At 50.1% G+C, this 25,792-nt stretch overlaps 6 protein-coding genes across 6 annotated transcripts; 5 read left to right on the forward strand and 1 right to left on the reverse strand.

The window, feature by feature from the left end:
* Positions 1 to 1,225: 1,225 nt before the first annotated feature.
* On the forward strand, positions 1,226 to 2,749 carry PHYSODRAFT_476693 (hypothetical protein; the record flags this gene model as incomplete). The annotated part of the gene is made up of 1 exon (XM_009518549.1): positions 1,226 to 2,749. The coding sequence occupies one exon, from the start codon at positions 1,226 to 1,228 to the stop codon at positions 2,747 to 2,749; it is 1,524 nt and encodes a 507-aa protein (XP_009516844.1).
* A 2,534-nt stretch (positions 2,750 to 5,283) lies between these two features.
* PHYSODRAFT_474098 (hypothetical protein) lies at positions 5,284 to 6,807 on the reverse strand (the record flags this gene model as incomplete). The annotated part of the gene is made up of 1 exon (XM_009518550.1): positions 5,284 to 6,807. The coding sequence occupies one exon, from the start codon at positions 6,805 to 6,807 to the stop codon at positions 5,284 to 5,286; it is 1,524 nt and encodes a 507-aa protein (XP_009516845.1).
* Positions 6,808 to 13,835: 7,028 nt separating this feature from the next.
* On the forward strand, positions 13,836 to 15,344 carry PHYSODRAFT_252637 (hypothetical protein; the record flags this gene model as incomplete). Its single annotated transcript, XM_009518551.1, has 1 exon — positions 13,836 to 15,344. The coding sequence occupies one exon, from the start codon at positions 13,836 to 13,838 to the stop codon at positions 15,342 to 15,344; it is 1,509 nt and encodes a 502-aa protein (XP_009516846.1).
* A 644-nt stretch (positions 15,345 to 15,988) lies between these two features.
* Positions 15,989 to 16,799, forward strand: PHYSODRAFT_472255 (hypothetical protein; the record flags this gene model as incomplete). Its single annotated transcript, XM_009518552.1, has 4 exons — positions 15,989 to 16,021; positions 16,079 to 16,444; positions 16,576 to 16,625; positions 16,703 to 16,799. The coding sequence occupies 4 exons, from the start codon at positions 15,989 to 15,991 to the stop codon at positions 16,797 to 16,799; spliced, it is 546 nt and encodes a 181-aa protein (XP_009516847.1).
* Positions 16,800 to 18,945: 2,146 nt separating this feature from the next.
* On the forward strand, positions 18,946 to 19,305 carry PHYSODRAFT_294667 (hypothetical protein; the record flags this gene model as incomplete). Its single annotated transcript, XM_009518553.1, has 1 exon — positions 18,946 to 19,305. The coding sequence occupies one exon, from the start codon at positions 18,946 to 18,948 to the stop codon at positions 19,303 to 19,305; it is 360 nt and encodes a 119-aa protein (XP_009516848.1).
* Positions 19,306 to 25,182: 5,877 nt separating this feature from the next.
* PHYSODRAFT_472035 (hypothetical protein) lies at positions 25,183 to 25,648 on the forward strand (the record flags this gene model as incomplete). Its single annotated transcript, XM_009518554.1, has 4 exons — positions 25,183 to 25,235; positions 25,304 to 25,337; positions 25,388 to 25,394; positions 25,437 to 25,648. 4 exons carry the CDS (start codon positions 25,183 to 25,185, stop codon positions 25,646 to 25,648), a joined length of 306 nt encoding a protein of 101 aa, XP_009516849.1.
* Between the last annotated feature and the right edge of the window lie 144 nt (positions 25,649 to 25,792).

The raw sequence follows: 25,792 nt of genomic DNA on the forward strand, positions 1-25,792 counted from the left end.
TGGATATGAGCTATGACGATGTTCCGATCTGTATGAGTCTATCTTTCATCTTTTTTGTTTCTCCTCGCCAGTCGCACTTCATCGATCGATCGGACAGACCCCCCGCGCACCAAAATGTGAAGGTGCAGTACACTGCTTCGTACCGAAGATAACAATGGAGGGGACAACATTATGACAGTGTTTGGGTTGGCTTGCAGCTTATATCAAGTTATTCATATCAACCTTTGATGCCTGGCCTGTTTGATCTCGAATCCAACACCTTAGTAAGCAAACCGAAAAGCAGTACTCGAAACCGTAAAATCGCAGTTTGAGTCTTCTGCTACGCCAAGAAAGCCGTTCGGTTCTTCGAAATACCCTGTATTAATATTTTCCTTAGACAGGTTATTCCGTCCGAGTATTTGACAGCGCGCTCACGCTCGGTCAACCATGCCTACCTCAGCAGGGGGCCTTGCGTGTTGTTTCTTCAGCTATTGCCACGGGAGTTCATCTCGCTCATGGCAAAAGTTGGTGCGGTTCGTGTAAGAACAACCGACCATCGGGCTGCTGCAAAATCACGTGGCGTATCTTGTCGGCGATCGACGATCTACGTAATATTACATGATAAGGATACCGTGGAGATCGATGTATGAGCACCGCATCAAAGCTTAGTCCAATTATCGGTAGTATAATTGCTGTGAATCACAACTTGTGAAGCCTCAAGCGGGGAGAGGGGAATGTTGCTCCCCACTTCGCCGAAATCGCACGATCGACTTGTATAGACAGCAATACATGTAGTGTTGACGATAAGTTCCCAAACGCAATCCAAACACGGCGTTCGTGTTTGCCTGACGAAGCTTCACTGGAAACAGGTGCGCCGCCTGCTGTCGGTGGTCGCGCCAGACTTGGCTGGGAACTGTGCAATGCTCGGGAAATTCGTGCCAGCGAGCATATGACAAACTAATAAGTGCCGATTAATGCGCTCGTCGCATCGCTGCTGCGCGATAGACGCGGTTTCACGATCTTGAGCTCGACCCGCTGGAACGCATCCTGACCGTATCGTAGACATTTGGATTGAAAGCCACAGCTGGCGATGGTCGAGCTTCGCAGTCTCGCAGCGAAAACGGCTCTTCCATTGGGAAGCGAAGTAGTCGAATGCCATGCCTGAACATGGCCGAAGATCGATCACTTCTGCATTTGCCGTCTCGCACTCAAGTCTCCAACCACTCGAGCACCAGACGAACGAACCATGGTTACGATCTCCGGCACCAGTCGCGCGATCTTCGCTCTGTGCTCCCTCATCGCCGCCCAGGGCGGCTTTGCTTCGGCGTTTGCAACCGCGGGCGAAATCGGCGCGTGCCTCGACAAGGCCGGCATTCAGAACTCGGTGCCCACGACGTCGACCTGGAAGGCCGACACGGAGGCGTGGAACTCGCGTGTGAGCCCCGTGCCGTCGGCCGTTGCCTTCCCCAAGAACGAGGAGGAGGTGTCGGCCGCGCTCAAGTGCGCTGCTGATGGTGGTGTGAAGGTGACGACGCTGGGCGGCAACCGCTCGTTCTCGAGCATGGGCTTCGGCCGCAACGACGGTGCTCTCATCATGAACCTCAAGCACCTCAAGCACCTCGAGTACGACGCGTCCACTGGCCTGCTGTCGTACGGCGGCCCCGTCATGATCTCAGAGGCCGCCAACTACATGTGGAGCAAGGCCAAGCGCACGCTCCCGCACGGCCGTTGCCCCGACGTCGGCATGACCGGTGTGGCCGCCTCGGGTTTCGGCACCCTCTCGCGCGCCAGCGGCACGGTGCTGGACAACATCGAGTCTGTGCGCGTGGCGCTCGCCAACGGCTCCATTGTGGACGCCGATGCCAAGCAGAACTCGGACCTGTTCTGGGGCGTGCGCGGTGCCGCCAGCTCCCTGGGCGTGGTGCTGGACTTCAAGATCAAGACGTTCGACCCTCCGTCGCAGCGTGTGACGAACTACACGATCGAGTTCAACTCGAGCGCCAAGCCGACGCAGCAGGACAACGTCGACGCGCTCGTTGGCACGCAGACGTGGGCTCTGAGCAAGGACAACAGCGACCTGCTGTCCATCCGCTTCGGCCTCAACGTGAAGTCGAAGCTGCAGGGCTTCTTCTACGGCTCGGGCGCGGAAGCCAAGACGGTGTTTGACTCGCTCATGAAGAACCTGCCGCCGTCGATGGTGCTCAAGACGAACGAGTACGACTTCTGGGCGTCGGAGGCCATCTCGACCCCCGGCCTCGTGGATCAGACGCTCACCCCTCGCCGCTACTTCTACATCGCATCGGTCACGATCCCCCGCTCGAAGCCGCTCACGAACGCTACGGCCTGGGAGCTGTTCTCCAACACGGCCTTCGCTCCCAAGCTTGTGGACGCCTCGGCCTCCGGTTTCGTGGACATCTGGGGCGGCAAGTACGCCAAGGGCGTGAAGGCCGACGACTCCGCCTGGAAGCACGACAACAACCTGCACCTGGTGCGTTGGGACATGCGCTCGTCGGCTTTCGACGTCAAGTTCGCTGACAGCACGATGACGACCATGCGCAACAGCTTCTACAAGTTCGTGGACGCCTACAAGGCTTCGGGCGGCGTGCCCGGTGGCTTCACGACGTACCGTGACGAGAAGTGGACGGTGGAGGAGATGGCCGAGTACCTGTACGGCGGCGGCAACTTCGCCAAGCTGCAGAAGATCAAGACCGCGTACGACCCGAACGAGGTGTTCAACACGGACCCGCAGGCCATCCCTGCTCTGGCTTAGACGACGATCTGGTAGATTCAAAACATCGACAGATCGATTGAAGAGAGGTGCCAAATCACATTATGCATGTGTAGTGAGCTGTAAAGGTTAAAATTGAATAGGAGCTGGCGCTCGTATTGTGAACCGTTCCATAGTCCTGACCTACATGTGTCCATCGTTGTACGCGTGCTCGGCACGAACGTCGAGAATAGTAATTTTCGATTGCTAGTATCACTATCGTAGTAGAAAGGATAGCAAAATAGTAGTAGTGTTAGAATAGTAGCGTTATGATCTTTAGTGATCTGCTTAAGTATATAGTTGTTATTTATTACTGCAAACACTATTGTGGCTTTCATCCGTTTTGGCAAATCGGTGGTCCAAGATCCGATATATCGGGCCCGATTTGCTGGAGGGCTCCGATTTAGCAGGAGGGGCTCAGGGAAGCAAACTATATCTGCCCCGATTTGCGTCTGGGGGCTGCGAGTTGCGAAGCAGGGGCCAGAAATGCCGCTTTTCGCCGGCGAAAGGGACCGCCGCAAAAACATGTCTGGGGCCCTCTCAGATCGAGGTTGTAGCGGCCGTTGATGATCACACAGGTGATTTAGCTGGCACATAGTGCTATGAAGTGGCTATATACAGTGTACTATTGTCCCCAATGTCTTGCAGTTCTAATGCGTCATGAGAGGTGAGGAGGTATGGCCAACTTGGAATGCCTCCCCTCTGAGCCTTATGCTACTAACTCAGGTCAGATATAGCTAAATTGGACTATCCGATCATGTAGGAGCTCCATTTTATAAAAATCGGACTCCGAGATAACACGTCAAATCGGGCGGAAAAATATTTAAAAAACCACAATACAAGTAGTCATTTTGATGCTGAAGGTTGATAAACTTTAGTGGAGCGTAAAGAATCTTCTAATCTGCGGGGTGCGTCTGGTTAGGACTATAGTCCTCAGGCCTAATATGTGTTAAACTAGGACCGAAAAAAGTTAAGATTAGAACTTTTCGCTAGTTTGACTTGATTAAAGTAAAATATACCATAAATCGACTCTCGTGTTCCCGTCAGGACTTCTAAAAACTTTAGATAAGGATTCTGTCCGACTAAGTACGAAAGTCCTAATCTGACGCCCCGTCATATCAAACCTTTTGACTCGTCTCAATCCGTCTCAATCCGACTCGATCCGCGGGGCTAATGCAAGATGATGGAACTGGAGTTGACACGGTTATCCAACTAATAAGAACGTTATGGCAAATTAGCTGAAAACATAAGCCTCCGGACTCATACCAAAATAGTAAAATGGTTCAGGCTTCATAGGGTATTGTTTTATCAGGTGGATACTAACTTGAAACTTCCTAAAAGCCAGTCAAGGTTTTTCTACACCACGGTACTTCAGATCTCGTCTTCACAAGACGATCAAAATAGCGAGAAATAGTCAAACGAACAGATCGAGTTTTACATAATGTGTATCAGAACTCGATAGTTTCTAGGTAGGCATAAGTAGAGGATGTAGATAAGATACATGACCGAGACCTTGTACGGCATGCCGGGGCACAAGCGCGAGACCATGAGGTAACCCTGTGCGTTTATGAGCACGAACTGGATCATCTGGACCGTGGTCAGGTACGGCTTCCACCACATCTGGCGCGTGTGAGAGCTCACAGTAGTATACTTTACGCTCCACTAAAGTTTATCAACCTTCAGCATCAAAATGACTACTTGTATTGTGGTTTTTTAAATATTTTTCCGCCCGATTTGACGTGTTATCTCGGAGTCCGATTTTTATAAAATGGAGCTCCTACATGATCGGATAGTCCAATTTAGCTATATCTGACCTGAGTTAGTAGCATAAGGCTCAGAGGGGAGGCATTCCAAGTTGGCCATACCTCCTCACCTCTCATGACGCATTAGAACTGCAAGACATTGGGGACAATAGTACACTGTATATAGCCACTTCATAGCACTATGTGCCAGCTAAATCACCTGTGTGATCATCAACGGCCGCTACAACCTCGATCTGAGAGGGCCCCAGACATGTTTTTGCGGCGGTCCCTTTCGCCGGCGAAAAGCGGCATTTCTGGCCCCTGCTTCGCAACTCGCAGCCCCCAGACGCAAATCGGGGCAGATATAGTTTGCTTCCCTGAGCCCCTCCTGCTAAATCGGAGCCCTCCAGCAAATCGGGCCCGATATATCGGATCTTGGACCACCGATTTGCCAAAACGGATGAAAGCCACAATAGTGTTTGCAGTAATAAATAACAACTATATACTTAAGCAGATCACTAAAGATCATAACGCTACTATTCTAACACTACTACTATTTTGCTATCCTTTCTACTACGATAGTGATACTAGCAATCGAAAATTACTATTCTCGACGTTCGTGCCGAGCACGCGTACAACGATGGACACATGTAGGTCAGGACTATGGAACGGTTCACAATACGAGCGCCAGCTCCTATTCAATTTTAACCTTTACAGCTCACTACACATGCATAATGTGATTTGGCACCTCTCTTCAATCGATCTGTCGATGTTTTGAATCTACCAGATCGTCGTCTAAGCCAGAGCAGGGATGGCCTGCGGGTCCGTGTTGAACACCTCGTTCGGGTCGTACGCGGTCTTGATCTTCTGCAGCTTGGCGAAGTTGCCGCCGCCGTACAGGTACTCGGCCATCTCCTCCACCGTCCACTTCTCGTCACGGTACGTCGTGAAGCCACCGGGCACGCCGCCCGAAGCCTTGTAGGCGTCCACGAACTTGTAGAAGCTGTTGCGCATGGTCGTCATCGTGCTGTCAGCGAACTTGACGTCGAAAGCCGACGAGCGCATGTCCCAACGCACCAGGTGCAGGTTGTTGTCGTGCTTCCAGGCGGAGTCGTCGGCCTTCACGCCCTTGGCGTACTTGCCGCCCCAGATGTCCACGAAACCGGAGGCCGAGGCGTCCACAAGCTTGGGAGCGAAGGCCGTGTTGGAGAACAGCTCCCAGGCCGTAGCGTTCGTGAGCGGCTTCGAGCGGGGGATCGTGACCGATGCGATGTAGAAGTAGCGGCGAGGGGTGAGCGTCTGATCCACGAGGCCGGGGGTCGAGATGGCCTCCGACGCCCAGAAGTCGTACTCGTTCGTCTTGAGCACCATCGACGGCGGCAGGTTCTTCATGAGCGAGTCAAACACCGTCTTGGCTTCCGCGCCCGAGCCGTAGAAGAAGCCCTGCAGCTTCGACTTCACGTTGAGGCCGAAGCGGATGGACAGCAGGTCGCTGTTGTCCTTGCTCAGAGCCCACGTCTGCGTGCCAACGAGCGCGTCGACGTTGTCCTGCTGCGTCGGCTTGGCGCTCGAGTTGAACTCGATCGTGTAGTTCGTCACACGCTGCGACGGAGGGTCGAACGTCTTGATCTTGAAGTCCAGCACCACGCCCAGGGAGCTGGCGGCACCGCGCACGCCCCAGAACAGGTCCGAGTTCTGCTTGGCATCGGCGTCCACAATGGAGCCGTTGGCGAGCGCCACGCGCACAGACTCGATGTTGTCCAGCACCGTGCCGCTGGCGCGCGAGAGGGTGCCGAAACCCGAGGCGGCCACACCGGTCATGCCGACGTCGGGGCAACGGCCGTGCGGGAGCGTGCGCTTGGCCTTGCTCCACATGTAGTTGGCGGCCTCTGAGATCATGACGGGGCCGCCGTACGACAGCAGGCCAGTGGACGCGTCGTACTCGAGGTGCTTGAGGTGCTTGAGGTTCATGATGAGAGCACCGTCGTTGCGGCCGAAGCCCATGCTCGAGAACGAGCGGTTGCCGCCCAGCGTCGTCACCTTCACACCACCATCAGCAGCGCACTTGAGCGCGGCCGACACCTCCTCCTCGTTCTTGGGGAAGGCAACGGCCGACGGCACGGGGCTCACACGCGAGTTCCACGCCTCCGTGTCGGCCTTCCAGGTCGACGTCGTGGGCACCGAGTTCTGAATGCCGGCCTTGTCGAGGCACGCGCCGATTTCGCCCGCGGTTGCAAACGCCGAAGCAAAGCCGCCCTGGGCGGCGATGAGGGAGCACAGAGCGAAGATCGCGCGACTGGTGCCGGAGATCGTAACCATGGTTCGTTCGTCTGGTGCTCGAGTGGTTGGAGACTTGAGTGCGAGACGGCAAATGCAGAAGTGATCGATCTTCGGCCATGTTCAGGCATGGCATTCGACTACTTCGCTTCCCAATGGAAGAGCCGTTTTCGCTGCGAGACTGCGAAGCTCGACCATCGCCAGCTGTGGCTTTCAATCCAAATGTCTACGATACGGTCAGGATGCGTTCCAGCGGGTCGAGCTCAAGATCGTGAAACCGCGTCTATCGCGCAGCAGCGATGCGACGAGCGCATTAATCGGCACTTATTAGTTTGTCATATGCTCGCTGGCACGAATTTCCCGAGCATTGCACAGTTCCCAGCCAAGTCTGGCGCGACCACCGACAGCAGGCGGCGCACCTGTTTCCAGTGAAGCTTCGTCAGGCAAACACGAACGCCGTGTTTGGATTGCGTTTGGGAACTTATCGTCAACACTACATGTATTGCTGTCTATACAAGTCGATCGTGCGATTTCGGCGAAGTGGGGAGCAACATTCCCCTCTCCCCGCTTGAGGCTTCACAAGTTGTGATTCACAGCAATTATACTACCGATAATTGGACTAAGCTTTGATGCGGTGCTCATACATCGATCTCCACGGTATCCTTATCATGTAATATTACGTAGATCGTCGATCGCCGACAAGATACGCCACGTGATTTTGCAGCAGCCCGATGGTCGGTTGTTCTTACACGAACCGCACCAACTTTTGCCATGAGCGAGATGAACTCCCGTGGCAATAGCTGAAGAAACAACACGCAAGGCCCCCTGCTGAGGTAGGCATGGTTGACCGAGCGTGAGCGCGCTGTCAAATACTCGGACGGAATAACCTGTCTAAGGAAAATATTAATACAGGGTATTTCGAAGAACCGAACGGCTTTCTTGGCGTAGCAGAAGACTCAAACTGCGATTTTACGGTTTCGAGTACTGCTTTTCGGTTTGCTTACTAAGGTGTTGGATTCGAGATCAAACAGGCCAGGCATCAAAGGTTGATATGAATAACTTGATATAAGCTGCAAGCCAACCCAAACACTGTCATAATGTTGTCCCCTCCATTGTTATCTTCGGTACGAAGCAGTGTACTGCACCTTCACATTTTGGTGCGCGGGGGGTCTGTCCGATCGATCGATGAAGTGCGACTGGCGAGGAGAAACAAAAAAGATGAAAGATAGACTCATACAGATCGGAACATCGTCATAGCTCATATCCAGCACTAGGGGTTATGGAATACTATCAGTCTGTTCGAGCCTATCATCTATGGGATAGCTACAGCCATCGAGCTACATGTAATCCTGCGCTTTTAAACTAATTCGCTCGGTGGGGATGTGAAGTTCTACATGTAGAACCGTTGGCATTACAAGTTATTAGGGTCCAACAATATTGGATCCTCCACGCAAAGAGAGAGCGCTATTCATACCCGCCAAATCCTGAAATCGCAGTGAGAATTAGCGTTTTCTGCTCGACTCACACAAAGAGCGGGAGTTTTGTGTCCAGTGTAGCAGAAGCCTCGACTCGCGCGCGTGGTAAAAAAAAGTTGAATTTGAGATCTACCCTGTGCTCAAATGAATGAAATAAATGCCTGAACAGGCTAGGCATTATAAAAAAATGCGTGGAATGATATAGTGCTGAAGAGAGTTCGAACGTTTTGGGAAAGATACGACTCTGAAGGAAGTTGCAGCACCAAGTTTCCCTCGTCTTTGCATAATGTTCGATTTTTCCCGAGGACGATACTCGCGATTCAGTACGCTGATCGCAACGACACTGCTGCACTTTGAGTCTTCCGGTGGGGCGTTTGGTGGCAGCTGAACGAACTTGTAAGTCGCCTAGCTCTAAACATTCTTAATTAAGTCCCAGTTTTTATGCGTCAGGTAGTACGATGGATTTATGCATTGAATACTATTCAGTTCATTGAGCGGCGTTGAATTTGCTGACGTGAAATTCACTACAGTAAGTAGTTGTATTGCAACGCGAGGTGACCAAACTGGTATTAAATCGCATTATTTAAATTTTAAAAATGCTGAATCGGAATACCCCACCCACCCCCAATCGGTTGAGCCACTCAGCGGTCGACCCCCGACCTAAACACCGCTGCGAGCTTGTCTATTGTGGACTACTTGCTTAGGAATAAGTTCATCTCTGATGCTCCTCTTTTGCTTAGTACGTGGTCACCCGGTCTCCTGACCCTTAAGATCGATCAAATGACAACGCCACGACTTCTTTTAAAAGTGACTATTAACATGTAAGATCGTTCGAACCCGAGTAAACCTCGTAGACATGTGTAAATTCTGTACCCAACCTTCCTCGGCGCTACAGTGCAGCAATTTGCCAGTTGTATTGGTCAATAGATATACACGAGCAGTTGTTCACACTGTTACCACAGGTCCAGTAAGCTCAGCAGGAATGTTTCGGCACTTTTTTTCAAACAAGGTGTTTGGGAGCTCGTAGGAAGCAACGCCGTCCGTGGGTTAATGGCTCGCACCTCAACGAAAAATTTACGCAAACCGATTCAGACACAAAATATAGCATTTGAAATGGATTTCATACGAGTGACGAGAAAAAAACGAAACATCTCGTGGATAGACTTCGACAGGTCGAGCAACGAACAACATCATCATTCATAGCCACCATGGTGCTGACAGCATCGGTATGTATCTTGGCCACCGCTGTAACTCGCTGTGGGCCGCAGTTATATTTTCGCGTCTGCTGAATGGATTGCTGATGTTAGGCACACCAGTAATTTAGCGGATTTCACTCTGGGATACTTCGGTGCGGAATCCCCTTTGGGATACTTGGTGTGTTTTATTCATGGGGAAGGGAGTTGCGCCGGTCATTGCGTCGAATGTTACTTGTCATCCATAGCTGGGGTCGAAGGAGGAGTTTCTGTCTTGTTATTGATACAGAGAGGAAGTGGTGTGGGATGGTTCACGTCTGGGATCTGCTTGTTCCGATCGCCAGGCGTGTACACGTAGAGTCTTTGCATCATGCGCTACCGAGCCATAAAGATACGTGATAGTATAGCCGATTGACAGGACTTTCAAGAACAACACTGTGTGGGAAGATGCCTGTGTATTCTCGTGGCCCACAGTACTCGGTACAATTGGATTTCTGACGATGGTCGACAGCTCTGACCCAAGACGCGCCATCTTAGAGCTATTCGTACGCCCCCAAAACGTGCTTGAGGTGAAAATCGCGGGGGGGGGCAGCTCAAACGAGACTAGACACTCGTGCAATGCAATAAAGTAGAAGCAGCGTGCAGATCAGTTTAAGTTGGAAGTTGTGGTGGTCCAATGCCAAGGACTAGAGCTCTGCAGACATGTAGCAGAGAGACTTACATACCCCCGTGGCGTTTCCGATACCTCCGCTCTTGTGATCGCCGAAAAGCTACGCTGGCGCATCTTGACCGTCAACGGTGGATAAGAGAGTGCGAGTTCGTTTGTTGCTATTAACTGTTGAATAACCATTCCTCTCAACGACGGGGGCAAACATAGGTACCACTCAAGGAGACTTGTTACTTCGCTGGAGTTCCTTCAATCTGCTCCGCACAAGCTGCCAAAAAATATCTTCAGCAGCAAGAAGTCGACCGCCCCGAGCACGTAGCCGAAAATTGGCCCACCGGTCGTTGTACAGAACGTTGGCTCGATGTATACGCCTTCATCGTCGCCATAGTGATCAAGTAGACAGATCCCACGCCATCAGCGATTGCAGATCCCTACTACGAAACTTTCGGAATACCGTACCTCACAGAAAGAATGGTATTGCCATTTCAAGACCTTGGGCAATCTTTTTGAAATTGAAACGTAATTTTAGCCTATCAAAACGCATATAACTGAAAAATATTTACAGAAAGAAAGCATTTTCGAAGAAAATGAGAGCTTTTTAACGGTAATTGGAGTGCCAAATGAGAAAGACCAAAAGTGATCTTTGTGTGAGGTATGGTAATAATATAATAGTACATTTTGAGTTCTGAATGATTTAATCTAACAATTAAACCATTTAGAGCTCAAAATAGTATTATGTTTAAAAACGGTTATTGTTTAGTATTTTTTCTTAACCCTAACATTTTATGCTCATTGTATTTTTTGCAGTTGCATTTTTAGCTAAATGTTACTTTTGGGCTATATGTTAATACAGTACTGTACACGGCTACAGATTGCAAGCGTAAATGACGCTGCAAATCTGCACGGAGTGTTTTATTTACGGTGGTATTTTACTGAGATAGCTAGTGTACCGTAAGGTATGCTGCTACGCAGCCGGCACAGGATTAGCATGAAGCCGTGCGTGTAACGCATGCGTTTAAGTATTCATCATATATTGAAATATTATAAAAGTAAACTTAATAGGTAATCTGAATAATTACCTAGTCGGTCTCTATCAATGAAGAAGCATCAATCGCATCATCAAGTTTCATTCGAATAATTTCCAGTTCTCACGCCTGAAGACGCAGCAACATCAGGGTGAATTTACAGCACGAAGGTAAGAATAGTCGTCTGCTTGGGAGGGCGTTGCTGCAGCTTATAACTTGCTTATATTTGGTTATTAATACAGCGCGGAGGCAAGAAAGCAAATTGATATTATCGTAAGTGTGTTATTGTACTTAAAGGTCTGATTATCTGGTAGATGTGGATGCTCATAATATAAAAGCACAGCGCGGGCGACTGGTGCGCCGCAAGTACGGCGCGCCTAAGTCGTGTGCGCTGTGCGTTTATCTGTTTTGTTTATTTTTGCTATCTCAGCCCCCGCGAAGCCCTAGTTTGTTTTCCCTTGTTCTACAAGTATGATTAATCACACACAGTATCAAATATAAGAGTTATTAAACTGTTTTAAAATAACAAGTATTTACTTAAGTAATGTTGTTAACGCTTGCCATCGGCGTTTGATGCAGTCGCGTCTGTACTGTACATGTAATTCGCAGATCACGATGGTAAGACGACGCGGCTCGCGTCGAATGGACGAAAAGTGGCACTCCACAATGTGCAGTGCACATGTATTGAGCTTTGCAAACGTTTTGTCGTTTTGACTTGGAGATCTCCTCGACTTAAAATACATGTACATGCAAATCGAGGTCAGATCAAAGAAAGGGACATATCGATCTGTTTAGGCCAGCTGAGCTTCGACAATCCAAATCAGGGCTCCAGGTCGATCTCCTGGTGGATCTGAACGATAGTGGCTGCTTGCACCGGGCCAGCCTGTATTCTTTTTATGAGTAAGAGATCTTGAGATGTGCTTAGAGCTACAGCTGGTGATTTGACGTTCAACACTCCAAAATCGGTGAAGGAACTCCTTCATTTGCGTAAAGGACGAGAAGGAGGCAAGCGGACGTCGGCAGGTGCGAGGCCGTCGAAATGCAAGCCCCTGCTAGCTAGGAGAGGGTGTGCGTGTGTGCTAAGATCATGGTATCATTTGCGTGTTAGCTGGGGGGGAGTTGTGCGCACAGGGCCAACACAAGCACGCGGTATTTGCGGAGGGGGGCCCTGCACCGAGCTTTCCAGCGCCTCGTGCAGTACTCGGCTCGCTAGACTGCTTGGCGCGGGGGCGTCCAGCCAAGCGCAGCCCGGCAGGCAACATGTTGTGGTAACAAGTAGTTGGCACTAAACATTAAAGTAGATCCAGCGTGTGTTGCTTAGCGCCTCGAAGCACTTTTGACAGTACTGTAGCTACTTCAGACTACACGCAATGGTACAGTAACATACAGAATACAGCATTTAGTGCAGCTCAGCCGCTTGCTCTCGAACCGAAGTGATATGTAGTGTTACTGTGAGGACACTTAGACCCAAGGACTTGGCGATCAAGTCCTCCAACTCGGTGGCCAAATTGACCAGACTTGGCCACTTGGCCCATGCTCGTGCTGGTGCTCGCTCGGTTGGTTGGTTGCTGGCAGCAACTTGCTGCCAACTTGGTTGGAACGTCCAACCAACATACGGAAATGTTCTCGACAAAAACAGAGTGTCAGCCTATTCTTTTACCGTGCACCGGGCCAGTCGGTGTGGCCCGGTGCACCACGCTGCACCGACTGGAGCTGACCCGGTGCAAGTATCCTCTGTCGATCTGAACAGAACGAGCTCGATCTACGGCAAATCGACCCCTTTTGCGTTTTCAAACGCGCAATTCGAGGTCGATCTACGTAAATCGAGGTCGTCCATGCTACCGCCTCTGTTTTGTGCCCTGATTTGCCTTCCTCGATCTACTAATACTAAGTAGGCCATAAAACGGGGCGGTATTTTATCTGCAAAGCGCAATACATGTATTAATACATGTACAAGAGAGCAAGAATTTTGCTGTCATGTTGCAATAAAAGTGAAGTACATTTTCGCTTTACACAAGAGTACCTCCTTAGCTGGTGCATGAGTGGTATCGAAGTGTTAGCAAAACGACCACCAAACCGCAGTAATGCGATTATTATAGGATCGCCCATACATGTACGGTACATGTAATCGCACCAGTGCTCCGCCATACCGGCTGTTCCGAAATGAAAATGTTAGTCTATCATGTGCCTCAAGTCACTAACGCTACGCAATTGGATCTCAATTAGATGGTCGAATCAACTAAAACGTGTATTGCATCTTTGACTCCCTTCAAGGCAATCCATGGTCGAGTTGATGCGAGGAACTTCTTCAGAGGCTTCGACTCAAAGTTGCAATTGGGAGCGACGCCCTGTGGCATTCCTACCCGCCAGCCACACGTTTGGAAAACAACTTGCGATGGGGATGATTAAAAGCAAATCTGCTCGTCGAATCGCTGCTAAGAGAAACGCGGTTTCACGATCCTGGACTCGGCCCGCTGGAACGCTAGGTGCTTGCAAAATGGCCGTAGACACTCTGTACGATCTCACGAACGAGAGCTACCGACGGTGCCTTGGTAAGGCCCTTACCGGGAGTGGAGCAATCTCTGTGAGAACGGGCAGTTTGAAGGGAGAGGCATTGGCCCGGCAACATGAACTCCCGACTCAGCATCGATCACTTCTGCATTTGCCCTCAAGCACTCAAGTCCCCACCAGCTCGACACAAGGCAAAACCATGGTTGTTTCCGTCGCCAGCGCCAGCCGCGCGATCTTCGCCGTGTGCTCGCTCATCACTGCCCAAGCTGCCGCGGTCCCCGCCGACGTCGGCCCGTGCCTCGACAAGGCCGGCATCGAGAACTCGGTGCCCAAGACCACGACGTGGACGATGGACATCCAGCCGTGGAACTCGCGCATTAACCCGCAGCCTGCGGCCGTTGCCTTCCCCAAGACGGAGGCTCAAGTATCGGCCGCGCTCAAGTGCGCCGCCTCTGCTGGCGTGAAGGTGACGACTCTGGGAGGCAACCGCTCGTTCTCGAGCATGGGTTTCGGCCGCAACAACGACGCCCTTGTCATGAACCTCAAGTACCTGAAGCACCTCAAGTACGACGCGTCCACTGGGCTTCTGTCGTACGGTGGTCCCGTCATGATCTCGGAGACCGCCAAGTACATGTGGGGTTTCAAGCGCACGCTTCCCCACGGCCGTTGCCCTGACGTCGGCATGACCGGTGTGGCCGCCTCGGGCTTCGGCACCCTCTCACGTGCCGCTGGTACGGTGCTCGACAACATTGAGGCCGTCCGTGTGGCCCTGGCCAACGGTTCCATTGTGGACGCCAGCGCCAAGCAGAACGCCGACCTGTTCTGGGGCGTGCGTGGTGCCGCCAGCTCCATGGGCGTGGTGCTGGACTTCAAGATCAAGACGATGGCGCCTCCGTCGCAGACTGTGACGAACTACACCATCGCCTTCAACAAGAGTGCTAAGCCGACTCAGCAGGACAACGTCGATGCCTTCATCGGCACACAAAAGTGGGCCCTGAGCGCCGACAACAACGACCTGCTGTCCATCCGCTTCAGCCTCAAGACCAAGTCCACGCTCCAGGGTTTCTTCTATGGATCGTCCGCGCAGGCCAAGACTGTGTTCGCCTCGCTCATGAAGAACCTGCCGTCGTCGATGGTGCTCACGACTACCGAGGAGGACTTCTGGACGTCCGAGGCCTACTCGACCCCCGGCCTCATCGAGCAGACCATGTCTCCTCGCCGCTACTTCTACATCGCATCGGTCACGATTCCCAGCGCTACCCCGCTCACCAACGCCACGGCCTGGGAGCTGTTCTCCAGCACTGCTTACGCTCCCGCCCTTCCTGACGCTACGGCCTCTGGCTTTGTGGACATCTGGGGCGGCAAGTACGCCAAGGGCGTGAAGGCTGACGCGTCGGCCTGGAAGCACGACAACCGCCTGCACCTCATCCGTTGGGACATCCGTACGCCGACCTTCGACGTCAAGTTCGCTGACAGCACGATCACTACGATGCGCAGCAAGTTCTACAAGTTCGTGGACGCTTACAAGGCTTCGGGCGGCGTGCCCGGTGGCTTCACGACGTACCGTGACGAGCGCTGGACGATCAAGGAGATGGCCGAGTACCTGTACGGCGGCGGCAACTTCGCCAAGCTGCAGCAGATCAAGACCAAGTACGACCCGAAGGAGATGTTCAACACGGACCCTCAGGCCATCCCCGCTCTGGCTTAGACGCCCAGATAGATCCCAAACGTAAAGACGTTTCGGCCGAGAACGTCGCGTCAACTTACAGTATGAATGTGTAGTGAGCCCCAGAACCTTAACAAATGAAGAGGAGCCACTCTGGTGTGCTCGCGTTGTGATCATTAACGCGTGTTGTATGTAGTACGTGTACTTGAGTAGGCCATATGCAGATTTTCAGTCATTTACAGCAGTGTGTCAATCTTTTGATTACAACTTCAACACACTGCCTAACGGCCTTCCCAAATTTCGGGAAGGCTATTCGATGGTATTTTGGGAAAAGCGCGTGTGGTCATCAATCAACCGACTGACGCACGTCCTTCAGCTTAATAATGCTGTCGGCCAGGTGCGTCTCCCGGCGCGTGTGGACGCTGGCGCGCGCGCCGTCCAGCGTGGCCTCGTTCGCCAGCAAGCGGCGCTCACGCAGCAATGGCGGTGGTGGTGGTAGCACGCCGCTGTCCTCCGGGGGCCAGAAGCAGCGCCAGCAGTTCAACCGCCTGCGGGCCTCGCTGGCCACCGAGACGCTGCAGCACATGCCTCTGCCTACGCCCACGCAGGTGCCGACTCCGGAGCAGCCCGTAGCCGCGGTGCCGCTGGACGCGGACGGAAAGAAGCGTCTCAAGGAATTCGCGCGCATGCTGCGCCGCAAGGAGGCGCGGCACGCGCGCGTCAAGCACCTGCCGCTGTTCCGGGAGGGCTCGCCGCTCTTCCGCCGCTTCGGCGAGAGGACGCTCGGGGACTACGACAATCTGCCTACGACCAGCTTCGACGGACCCATCGCTGTCATCCACTCGGAGCTGGAGGAGCAACCGCACGCCGAGTATTTGAGAGAGCAGAAGGTGGTGGGCGTGGACACGGAGGCCAGGCCCGACTTCCAACCACTCAAGGGCAAGAAGGGCAACCCCGTTTGTCTAATCCAAGTCAGCACGCTGGACAGAGCCTTCATCTACCGGCTGCAACGCGGCAAACCGCTGCCTCCGGTGCTGCAGGAGCTGTTCGCAGACCCAGGTGTGCTCAAAGTGGGCCACTCGCTGAGCGACGACTTCCGCCAGCTGAAGGCAGCGGACCTCGTAAATACCGTCAACTCGACCGTGGATACGCTGTACATTGCACACAAGCTGGGCTGCATGCGGCCTGGGCTCAAGACGGCGTGTCAAGTGTTTTTGGGTGGGTCTCTGGATAAGGAGATGCAGGTTTCGGACTGGGAAGCGCCTGTACTCAGCGAGGCGCAGATCAGCTACGCGGCTACAGACGCGTGGGCGCCGTTGAGAGGTGGGTTGCTATGGTGTGGATTAAAGCGGGATAGTTCGAGGCTCTTATGTTTTCCTTCGGCTTTGTGTATTTGCCAGTCCTGCTCGCTATGATTCAGCTGAAGGATACAAAGGAGCTCTTACGGACCAAAAGCTACAACTCGTCCGCCCAGACGCTCGTGAACGAGGATCATGAAGCACTGCTAGGAAAACTGCTTTCATTTGCCTTGAGCCACCGGATACCCGAGATGGAGTGAGTTGCGGCCACAGCACATTTTGACTAATCCAATAGAACTTCATGGTGTTTGTAGAGAAATCGTTACCCTGGTTTCGCCTATCAAACTGTTAACAGGCAAACAATTACAAAGTCACGTCCAAACCACAACAACAATCTTGCTCTTAGTGGCGTTTGGGAGATGAAGCAGTGCACGGGAGGCTTGGTAATGGGAGAAACCTTTTTTCCCAGCGCGGCACCAGCCGATACGTCGACAACGAGATACTGGCTTCAAGTCAACACCGCGCGATGAAGGCATCATTCGTGACAGCACTATTATTGTTGCCAGCAATAGCGCTCGCGCTGCCGATGCTATCATGCCTAAGCAATTGTGGACGGATTCTCCGCGGCCGAGGTGATCGGCCAGATAGGGCAGCTACAGACCTGAGCACCGTTGTGAATTTGGCCACTCGAACGCTCAATGAGACTGCAGCGTGCACGTTAGCCAAGCTCAACGCTGGGTCCTAGTTCAACACGTACTGGTGGAACCAACCCATCAATGGGACCTACAGCTACCCCGCCAGCGAGTTTCGCGACATTATTTGTATCCGACGCATTCAGACGACCACGATGAAAGAGAACGGTGGTCACCCCATAATCTACGGCATTGATGCCATCCACGGTACTGGGTACGTTACGGGCGTCGTGATGTTCCCGCATGAAATCAACAGCGGCGCGAGCTTCGACTTCGACTTAATCTACGAGGTGGGTCAAGCCACTGCCCGCGATACTGAAGCCGCCGGACTGTCGTGGATCTTTGGCCCAATTCTCGACATTGCACAGCACTCGCTCTGGTCGCGCAACTACGAGACGTTCGGCGAGGATCCGTACCTGGCCTCGGTCATGGGGCCCTCTAACATCCGCGGGTTGCAAAGCTACAACCAGACTGCCGCGTGCGTCAAGCGCTTCATTGGGTATTGCAAGACGCCAACAGGTCACGACCGCGACGGAGTCCTTATCTCGGACTTTGACGTGTTTCTTCATGCCGCCGTACACGGCTGCCATGGAGTCCGGCGTGCTCTCTGTGATGGAGAACTACATCTCCATCAACGGTGAGCCGGTGGTCGCAAGCTCCAAGATTCTTAATGGTCTCCTAACGGACCTTGGTTTCGACGGGATCCTGGTGACGGACTGGAGCGAGATGCACGAACTTCAAAACTGGCATCGGTCGTACAGAACACACCAGGAAACTGTCTCGGCGTCGCTGCAGCATACGTCGATCGACATGAATATGGTGCCGCTCGACACCGACTTCATCAAATACGCACTCAACATGCTGAAGGAGAACCCGGACCAGGAGGCTCGGTTGCGCCAATCGGCCAAGCGCACCATCAAGATGAAGCTGCAGCTCGGGCTGTACGACAACCCGATGCCGGGCAAGGACTATGTGTCCATGGTGGGCAACGACAAGGACAAGAAGCTTGCGCTGGAGATGGCGCGCGAGTCGATCGTGCTGCTCAAGAACGAGAACAACGTGCTGCCACTGCCGAAAAGCGCGTCCGTCTTCCTCACGGGCCACTCGGCGGACAACGTGGGTTATCAATGCGGAGGTTGGTCCGTGACGTGGCAGGGATACTCTGGCAACGTGATGTTCAAGAACGGCATCTTGATCCGTCAGGGCCTGGAGGACGAGTTGTTTTTCGCGTGGTTTTTGTCGTTTTCCGAGTATTGGCTTTTTTACGCACCAAACGGTTGGTGCGAAGTTCGCATCGGCGGATGCACCAAGTGCATCTGAGTCGCCTGTGCATGCACAGCGGCGTTGTAAATGAAGACGCCTTTTAGACACTCGGTAGGATAGTGCTGATGAGGAAGGCTGATACGGCGTAGACGTGCGTGCCTGTAGAGGTCTCCCGCCAGTTCTTGTGCGATTTCGCGCCAAATACTATGCCAACGCCAGTCCCCATTTCTTGCAGTTTGCCGTGGACTTGCTTTTTCAACGGGACTTCCGCCATGGCCGACCGGGTCCAAAAAGGTGAAGTGTTTGCTTGCGCGGAAGTATGCGGACCAGCCCGAGCTCCTAGCGCATCTACCAGCCGAGAACAAGATCAAGAACCGAAAGGCAGTCGTCATGGGCAACATTGCCCAGCAACAGAAGGTTGAGAACTTTTCCGATCTTGCTGCGTGGGTGAGTACGACACAAGAGGCATTTTTCCGATCCGGGGCATTTGGCAGGGTCAACGCCGAGCGAGAGTTTGCCAAGGAACCTGCCGGTCACAAGAACGGCATCCTCGTGTTGAGCGCTTTTGAGGCATCTACAAGTGGCCGGTGGTCTTCGAACATGGCGCTAACGAATTTCTCGAATGCGAAGAACTCGCCCAGCTCATCGCGCCTTCCAGCCAATCAGGGCTGGATGTCACTTGCAGCGCCGAATCGAGTCAGTCCCCGGTTGTCGCTGATGAGGTCGTCGCTGAAGAGAGCTAACGCATAAGCGTTTGTGCTCAGCTCAATTAGAGGATTCGGGCTCCCAATTCACAATGCATTTCATTCGTAAGCAAGGCAGGGAGCTAGATGTAGCGTTACAGTGAACTGGAACTTCAAAAAAAAATTGCTGCCTTCAGCTCCCTTCGCCGTCAGCGCGAGCTTAAAGTTCTTCTTCTCGTTCTTGGCGCAGCCATGTCCTGCTCCGCGATAGACTGATCTCGACGCTTTCGAGCGCGCTGCAATTACACATATACCGCCTAAAGCAGGAGAGATGCGGGTTCGCTACCAAAATTTGGTAGCGAACCCGCATCTAATACTTGAGACGCACGGCCGTGAGGAGTAGGAGCGACAGCCTGGCGTTTTAAGGTTTTTACGTCGTTGCTTATTTAGTTTCTTCTCTTTAACCAATTCAGCTGCTTCTTCATCACTTGATGGAAATGGATATTCAGCAACAAATCCTCAAAACCGTTGAGTAATGATGTGAATGTATTCATCCAACTGATAGTTCTCATCAAACCCTTCCAAGCTACACCGGATACTTGTTTATACTGTTTGAACTTTTTGAGCTTTTTATTGTTATCTTCAGTCAATATGTTTAAAGGTTTGGAATCAGTTGGCTGACCAAAATAGTATGTTGGATGAGGTTTAACCCCCTTTTTCTGTATAAATAATGGGTATTAGTCTGAAAGGGATTTTAATACCCTTCGAATGAAGTTCTGTGTAATAATCAGTTAAAATATTTTCAGCATCATTGTCCGCGTTGCTCAGCTTTGGGTTCATATCTTCATCGATACCACTCATTGTGCCATATTTAGCTTCTCCGTCGCCTGGTGTGAAATCCTTTACGTCAATTTCCTCGTCATTCTTCCCAATTACCTCTAACTGAAGTCCTCTGTCTCTGATCATATTGATAAATGAACGTAGCGTAAGTTGCCAATTGACCTCCTTCGTGATCGCTTGTTTTGCTCGATTGCTACTCTTACCAAAGACGCTGATTGAATTACCATCGACCCATACATAGCCATTTTCATCAACAGGTGATGATTTGGCTGTCCCTTTAAGGATGGGAACAATCTTCTTTCTTAGTCCATTGGATTCAAGCAATCCCTTATTTTTATTAATGGTCCAAAACAATTTGAGTATGCTATCAGACTGATCACTCGCTGTTGAAGTTGAGTTATCGAAGAGAAAACTGTCCTCAAGTCTCTGTTTGGTGCGATCAGCAATATCTCCTTCTGAAGCATTGACTCTTTTCCTTTTTGATCCAATATGTTGCCACATCTGTTCGGAAGTATTTTTATCATCCTTCCCCATTTCGTAGCGTTCCCTCTTTTCATTGATGTAATTGAGAAATCGAACGTCATTAGTTAGAACCACACGAGTATGGTCATATGTCTCTGACCAATCGATGCTTGGAACTAAAACAAGCTTCTTCAATCTAATACTGTATGTCTTAGCGCCATTTCCAATATAATACTTCGTTAGCTGACGTCCGTTAGACGCAAGAGGATGGATACCCAATTCTGCAAGAATAGGATAAACCTCATATATATCAGCAACCGCTTGTTTTGATCGCTTCTGTTCTTCGATTTCATCGCTGTTTTCATCACTAAATAAGTTCTCATCCGCTGGTTTTTCATCCTCACCAACCTTGACATCAACTAATGAAGGCCTTGCTTGTGTTCCAGCATGATTAGTATCAGGCTTAGCAGTAGATTCGGCATCTACCATAGTTGGAGTTGATACGTCAGGGTTTGTCTGGGAGTATTCATCAATCAGCGTTTTTTTTAAGGACTCAGATGACTCGGATGTTGAGTCTGTCTGAGTTGTTGCAGTTGTTTTACTGGGGGCTGTAGTAATCCCATTCGCGATATCAGTAGCCCACGATGCGCCTTGATACATCTCACGCTTCGCTTTAGCTTGACGAACGCGACGCTGAGCTCTTTCAAGAAGCTCTTGACGCTTCTGCTCTCGTTGAGCAAGTGCTGTGAAATTTGGAAACATCGTATCTATATGTTGTGAGCCATAAAAAAATGAGCACTCAAATTACCAATAGCTTGGCATAACCGAATCATGACGGAAAGGTAGATACGAATGACAGATACTGTTTCGTTCGTTTAATAGATTCAAATAACGATCTTTGATACAATGGAAAGGAACGCCAAATATTGCTTCCAATTCGTGTCTGTATTTACGATTGACTACTGTCTTACGTAAATTAGCGGCTGCATCAAGATTCAGCAACTCATTCTTGATTCGACTTACTTCTTCGATGATCCACAGCTTGCGTCTAAGCTTCACAAGCTCACGTTCTTTATCTAAACAACTTGGGCACATTGGTATCTATATATAAAGTCAGATAATTTCAAAATCTCTCAAAAATAATTGGATAATATACTTGAGTCAAGAAGCTTACAGAGGATGTCTCTTTCAATTAAATTTTAAAAATCACGTCTCATTTTTTTAGCGCCGGGTCAAGTCTGAGCTTCAGCTCTTTGACTTCCAGTACTCCTTTTCAAGAGTTGATCTCTTGTTCTTGTTAATCAACCGTAGGTTATCTTGTGGCTCCCAGGAGTCAGGCTCATTACCAAGCCATTTTAGCAGATATTTGTACTACCCAGAGCGTGTCTTCTTATGATCCAAAATCTTTTCCGCCTCAAGAATATCGCCTCGATTAATAGTAGCAGCTGTAGTAACTGTTTTAACCAGTTTAAGATCGTTTGGGGGCTTGTAGAGGGTATGACCATTCTTTGAACGGATTTGGACTCGGTAGCCATCAATTCCAACTATCGTATAGACTGCATTGCTCCACCGAGCCGATTCTTTACCAAATGCCTGCTTCTTGAGACGGTATAATACGCTTGATCCGACCTCAAACTTATTCTCAATTCTATCGGCTTCTGCCTGATTATGACTCAGATCCGCATCCATTACTTTACCTTTGACATCACTCGGGGTCATACCAATCGAACGATGAAACGTGCTATTGTAGTTTTCAATAACGTCAGTGATAAGCTTTTGCAAAATCCTCTTGGGGGACATTTTAGTTAGTCTCTGCTTCAGCGTTCTGTTAAATCGCTCAATTTTCCCCATAGTACCATGATCACCGGCCTCGTTGTTGTAGTGCTCAATTTTCTTGGTTTTGAAGAACTCTTGAGCCTACGAGATCATGAACTCGCTACCATTATCGCTTGTAATGATATCCACTTTATGGAGTCGAACAAACGCTTTAAGCGCTGCTAACACAGTTGCTGCTGTCTTGTTTGATAAGACCTTCGCAAAGCCCAACCTTGAGTTGATATTGATAGCAGTCAAAATTGGTCGCTTCTCCCAAAACGCAAGATCAATTTGCCAAGAGTTGGGGTTATGCGAAGCTATTTTGAAGCCATTGAATATCTTCTTTTGCTCTTGATATCGTTGAATATCAGTCTGACTCGCATACCAATCTTTTACAATTTTGAAAGTTATCTTAGAATTTAACTCCTTTGCCTTCTGATACAGAGCTTGAGCTCCGATAAAACCGGTTTTTGGATCATAGTAGGGTTTCTTTAATAGCGCGTCCATGATCTATATTTACATTAAAAAAAGAACCCCAGTGGTTAGCTGCTTAAATATCAAGTGGTTCAGTCGTGATACCATCATCAAGTACTCGACGTTTGTCATAGTAGTAGTTGAGCGCTGTTTTGTTTTGAGTATAGGTGATGATAGACTTGGTTTCTTTCGATAGTCTGAACCCCTTGTTTGTACCTTGTAGCGTGATGCGATCCCGTACAACAGTCTCAAACCCATCGGGATTAAGAACACCATTGTTTCGACCACCTCCCTGCTGAATACCGTACGCTGAAACTTTTACCTTGTAAGACTCGTCGGGTAGATAGCAAATATAGTTATTACTCGATAGTGAGACCATAGCATCACCTGACCATTCATCTTTGAACAAACCAGGAGTACGGCGATCAAACTTAGCCACCTCAGTGTTGTAGTCGCGTGGGAACCAATCGTATTTATGCTCCTTGAAGTGGGTACGTAGCTCAGGCTTGATACAGTCTTGAAACGGATTCTCACAGCTGAAAGCGATATAAGCTGAATCAGTATCCATCTCCTGATACTGGAAGTCAGAGCGGTCAAAGTAGAAATCTATGCAGTCGTAGTAGAACTGGAGCATGCGTAGCTTGGCGAGCTGGTAGATGGCAATCGACAAATGGATTGGGTTCTTGTTATTAAGACGGCGTTTCTTCATGGTGATTTCACACGCATCATTAAGCTCTTCCAACCCATGGAACGTAAAGTGTTCGATCTTGTTCTTTATAGCTTTGTCATTCGACTCATACTTGACCTCTTTGTGCTTGCTCATATCCATTCCAGATCGACCGAAAGCACTGTTGCCTACAAGTTTCATCATCTCAGCAATCATCGCCTTCGACTTATCAACATCACCCTCTCGCCGGGCGTTTAATACAGCCTCCATAAATGGAGCAAAAGCCTTGTGAGAGCTGGCCTTGATAAAGCAGTAAGTCTTGGTGATCTCCATACCATGAGAAAGGTACCACTTGAGCAAAGGAGTGTAGATGAGAATGTTTTCACCAAAGTATCTACCAATCAACTTGCGAGCTGGCTTTGCTTGGCTTTGCTTGCGCGCCTCATTGTGATCGAACATGTGCTTACCAGTGACACTCTCGTCGGTACAATCGATTAGTACATTCTTGAAAATGGGGGTCATTTCACTAAAGTAATCTTTTAGATGGACTAAAGATGGTCTGGAGTACGAATATCGCATTCAAGAAAGCCAAATATTTTATCGGCGTTGATGTCGTCGATGATACCTTCATACGCTTCAACGGTAGTCAATCGACCGCATGGCATCTCATTACCAAGAGCCCAAAGATACAGAGCGTTAGCATCGTATCCGATAATTTTTTTACAGACCTTACCACCGCGAATCTTGGTTTCATTACGCTTAGCGTAGCGATTAAAGATAATGGATGGACCTCCGGCGATGTTGGCCTTCATCTTAGCGTAGATATCATTTTCCTCTCGATCAATAGAATATACCAGTTTGTCCGAGTTGAACTCAAGCAAATTCTTGTATCGAAATCCCCCGAGGGACATATCTTTACGCGCGGAGTTGCACTTCACACAGCTGATCAAGATGTTGCCGTCGATGTGGCCAAGCTTATTGTTGATACGATCAGCTGAAGCGGTATCAGCGGTTAGCTGGCAGTAGCATAGACCACACAGATACTTTTGCTTTTGCAGCAATGTATTCAAGTGCTCGAGTGTCATACCAAATTTTCGCTTTGCCTTAACATCCTGACTCTTGTATCCACTCATTCGCTTAGATGGGAATTGGAATGCGTTAGCTGGCTTCTTATCCGGATATTGGAGATTATTGAAGCAGGTCTGATACATCACCTTCTCCGAAAGACCAGGTAGCGACACTCCATCCGCAAACATATCCAGATCGAAACGCTTAAAGAGCTCTCGTTGAGCCTTGATAGCCTTGATGAATGGGACTACGTCGAGATTGCTGTACCAGATCAGCAGGTCTTTAATCGATTTCATCTCATAGCAATCCCACACGAACTTCACTCGTTCGTAGTCATCGCCGGTGATGCTTGTTCCACGGAGCTTGCTATCAAAAGCTGACTTAGGCGGGATAGTAGTCTGGTTTAGCACATTGAACGCGGTGATGTACTCGTATGGGAAAAGACCCTTACCAAGACCACAGACACATCTAATTTTGTCATCACATTTGCAGCCACCAAGATATGTTGTAAGATACTTGTCGTAGCTGGTACCAGCTGGTACATAGTTGCTAATATCGAGCATTTTTATGTTCGATGTAGCAATGCACATGTAGCTGGGATTCTTGATGACAGATTTGATGTTGTCGGTACCGATAACGGCAAACAAATCCTTCTTAATCAAGTTAATATCGTATCGACCAGAATTGAAACCAAATACTGGTACCTGATCAAGCTGCTGTTTTAGTTTCCCGTAATCAGATCTTTGCTTACCAAAGCCAAGACCGCTATGGAAGTCAAAGAAGCTGGCATTCTTTCCTTGTTTGATCCAACCCTCGACATCAGACATCTTGTAGGTCTTACCAAGATTGACTCCTGGAATTTCCACTGTGAGCGTTGATGATTTTCTGTAGAAGCAACTTGTACTTATTGACATTGTACTGCCGGATCTTAACAGATACATCACCAATGTATTTGAACATATCCGTAAGTAGCATCATCGGATCATCATTTACAAAGCAACGCACCTCCTCGGTTAGGCTATCAGCTACTGATACAGACACCGGAATGTGTTCGTTCGTGAAGACAGTATTCTCCCCGTGTTGAGTCGCAGTAGAATTAAGGATGGCCTCAAAGTCATAAACGATGAAGTGATCAATGTACTGGTCAGCATTCTTGATTGAATACTTCGTAAGTAGTGATCGTATTGCGTTCTGAGCTGGTTTGTAGATAGTTGGCTCAGCTGGGAAG

The sequence above is a fragment of the Phytophthora sojae genome (genome assembly GCF_000149755.1).
Source record: "Phytophthora sojae unplaced genomic scaffold PHYSOscaffold_1, whole genome shotgun sequence".
Classification (NCBI taxonomy): Eukaryota; Oomycota; class Peronosporomycetes; order Peronosporales; family Peronosporaceae; genus Phytophthora; species Phytophthora sojae.